General features: G+C 33.8%; 1 protein-coding gene across 1 annotated transcript; it reads left to right on the top strand.

The window, feature by feature from the left end:
• The first annotated feature begins 1,467 nt into the window (after nucleotides 1–1,467).
• On the top strand, nucleotides 1,468–2,952 carry LOC108475255 (peroxidase N1-like). Its single transcript, XM_017777230.2, has 3 exons — nucleotides 1,468–1,978; nucleotides 2,070–2,232; nucleotides 2,323–2,952. The coding sequence occupies exons 1-3, from the start codon at nucleotides 1,574–1,576 to the stop codon at nucleotides 2,736–2,738; spliced, it is 984 nt and encodes a 327-aa protein (XP_017632719.2). The 5' UTR covers nucleotides 1,468–1,573; the 3' UTR covers nucleotides 2,739–2,952.
• Nucleotides 2,953–3,352: the final 400 nt, after the last annotated feature.

The following is a 3,352-nucleotide window of genomic DNA, read 5'->3' as shown; positions in this document are numbered from 1 at the left end:
TATAAAATTTGGTGAATTTTTTTGCCCATTCTTATTAATTTTTATATAAAAATAATAATACATCAAAATATTAAAAATAAAACAAGAGTTATATAATATTCAATCAGTAATAACAAAATAATAGTAACATAATAGTGAAATAACAACAAAATAATGAAAAAATAATAAAACACTGACAAAACATGAGTAAAAACAATAACTAAACAATATATATTTTTTCTTTTTTGCAAATTCAAATCAAGCCAAATCTAAGCTAAAAAATTTTACTTGAGGTCTGTTAATTTTTTAAATGAACTTTAATATTTTTGCTTAAAACCATTCTTTGAATTTATATTTATATTTTTCCTAAAACCATTCTTTGAATTTATATATTTCTAAGAATAAAGTGGTATTTACTACTGTTGATGCTACACGGAAATGAAGCTAAGGAGTAGAAAAGTAAAGCAGGTTTTTTCATGTCTTTCAACAAAGGGATTTGCATGGAATCCAATGCACGCGTTAACGAAATTTCACATTTTGGGTTATTTTATGTTCTAAATTCGGAAAACACTGTATATATTAAACAGATAATCACGAACAGTTTTAATCATTATTTACTACAAAAATTAATTAATTACTTTATTTATCCCATTAAAACAAACACTTGCGCAATTTAATAATATTACAATCATTCCTTTTCCATAGATTACACAGACTTTTAGATATAGTGGCCTTTTAGGGTCCTCATTATTTTATTTTTATTGAATCATACAATAAATAGATGACATCTACATGAATATATATAATTTATATTGGATGTTATTTGATATAGTGATAATGTATAAATTTTTATATTATTCATAATGTCATTTAGATTTAATTTTAAATCTTAAATTAATAGAGTTATAGTTTGCTACCCAATTTAATGTGACAAATTTGGCGTAGATGAGTTGTTTATTATTTGATAAGATTTCTTGAAAATATATAAAAATTAGTTGGTAAGATAATGTCTTGTCTTATTCGATGGATTTAAGAATTATATAAAATTAACGAGTCTTAAATCTTAATCAAGTGAAAATCTTAATACATTGCAAGCCTGCAGTTAGCTGTCACCTTCAAATTAGCCAGTTGGCAAGTTCAATTGAGTCGTACATATCTAATTACATATACATTTTTTTTAACATACATAAAATAAAAATAATAATTTTATATCTGTGTTATTAAATAGATGATGTTTGAAAAAATTACTAGGTCTTCACGTGAAGCTGAAAGACAGCTCGCCATTGCAATTTGCTTTTCGTTTCGACTATGCTTAAGCAGAAGCAGGCAAGCAGCTACATGCTAATTGTCTACCAACTCATCATTCCTCCATTATTGTTATTTTGAATTAGCCCATTTTTCCCTTTTCTTATAGCCGGCTTTCTTTACTTTTTCTCTATGTTGACTAAATTTTTGGTTTATAAATAAACCCCCACCTCTGCTCTGCTCTCCCATCCCACAAACTCACAATCAATTACATCCACTGGACACACACACCATATCTTTCTCTTAGCTCTTTATCCTTAATTATAATCCCAGTCTACTAACTACGATAATGAAGGGTGCTCACACCAACCCACGTTTCTTCCTTGCAATGACTGTCATGCTTGCCATGGCTGCTGCATTGGTGCAAGCTCAGGGAACTCGAGTTGGGTTCTATGCAAGAACATGCCCTCGAGCTGAATCCATTGTTAGGTCAACAGTTCAGTCCCATTTCCGTTCTAATCCTAACATTGCACCTGGCTTGCTGAGGATGCACTTCCATGACTGCTTTGTTCAGGGATGTGACGCCTCCATCCTCATTGATGGCCCTAATACGGAGAAAACTGCCCCTCCAAACAGATTGTTGAGAGGGTATGAAGTTATTGACGATGCCAAAACTCAGCTCGAAGCTACATGTCCTGGTGTCGTCTCATGCGCTGATATTCTAACCCTTGCAGCTCGTGACTCCGTCTTTCTGGTAAACATTACTACGTTTTCTTAATCATATACTACTAAAAGCTCTGTCAATGAATGGCTGATTATGTATTTCTTGCATATATGAAATGCAGACGAGAGGAATAAACTGGGCGGTTCCTACTGGACGCAGAGATGGGAGGGTTTCATTGGCATCGGATACCACCATTTTGCCTGGATTTAGAGAGTCCATTGATTCTCAAAAGCAAAAGTTCGCCGCCTTTGGTCTTAACACTCAAGACCTTGTTGCTCTCGTTGGTAAGTAATTTTGCTTCAATAATGTTCCAAAGCTTTTATCTGATTAATATCGAGTCTGGTTGACTTAACATTTGTTCCTTGTTGTTGCAGGAGGACACACCATAGGGACTTCAGCTTGCCAGCTTTTTAGCTACAGATTATACAACTTCACCAACGGTGGTCCAGACCCCACAATCAACTCAGCATTCGTGCCTCAACTGCAAGCACTTTGCCCACAAAACGGTGACGGCTCAAGGCGCATTGATTTGGACACTGGTAGTGGAAACAGGTTCGACACCTCCTTCTTCGCCAACTTGAGGAATGGTCGGGGAATACTAGAGTCCGATCAAAAATTGTGGACTGATCCCTCCACCAGGACTTTTGTGCAGCGCTTCTTGGGTGAGAGAGGCTCGCGGCCTTTGAACTTTAACGTGGAATTTGCAAGGTCCATGGTGAAGATGAGCAACATTGGTGTGAAGACGGGCACTAACGGCGAAATTCGAAGAATTTGCTCTGCCATTAACTAATTTAACTGCAGTTTTATGCAGTAAATCGTGGGGGTGATGGTTATTTTCTCAATTAGCGTAAGCTGATGAAAAAATCTAAAAAATATTTTAAGCAATTTAAAAAAAAAATAGTACACATGATTTTTTCCCTATGTATTTATGCAATGTTAGTATTCTTGTTAATTGTATCATTATATTTTTCAATGGATTTAATATTTGAATTTTTGTAATATCTTACTTACACTTTAAGATTTTAGCTTTTAGTTATAATAGTTGCTCCATTAGTTATCCATTTGTGGTTTGACTTATTTCACAATAATTGCTTAATAATCATTTCGCCCTTCATTATTGATAGAGTCGTGATAACATATTTCTACATACGTTGATTATTACGAGGAAATAACAACAAGGCTTTATTAACCATATATACTAGTTTCAAAATCTATTTTGCAAATTAGTTGGGTATAGAAATTATTTAGGGATATAGTTGAAGTCAGCACCCTGAGGGGCCGACTTTAGTATTCTTATTAGGGTAAGGCAACCAATCAATGTTAGGGTTAGACTATGGCAACCTATCAAATGTTAGGGCTCACATGAAGGCAACCAATTAATTAAGGGTTCACATAAGATTGAAG

The sequence above is a fragment of the Gossypium arboreum genome, chromosome 3 (assembly GCF_025698485.1).
Source record: "Gossypium arboreum isolate Shixiya-1 chromosome 3, ASM2569848v2, whole genome shotgun sequence".
In the NCBI taxonomy this organism is placed as follows: Eukaryota; Viridiplantae; Streptophyta; class Magnoliopsida; order Malvales; family Malvaceae; genus Gossypium; species Gossypium arboreum.
Note: the sequence above shows the minus strand (reverse complement) of the source record. Positions and strands in the feature narration are given on the sequence as shown.

What these genes read in the sequence shown, in the direction of transcription:
- LOC108475255 (XM_017777230.2), top strand. Translation starts at nt 1,574, where the DNA reads ATGAAGGGTGCTCACACCAACCCACGTTTCTTCCTTGCAATGACTGTC. An exon ending in CTCGTGACTCCGTCTTTCTG is followed by an intron (nt 1,979 to 2,069) that starts GTAAACATTACT and finishes TATGAAATGCAG; the next exon opens with ACGAGAGGAATAAACTGGGC. An exon ending in AGACCTTGTTGCTCTCGTTG is followed by an intron (nt 2,233 to 2,322) that starts GTAAGTAATTTT and finishes TTGTTGTTGCAG; the next exon opens with GAGGACACACCATAGGGACT.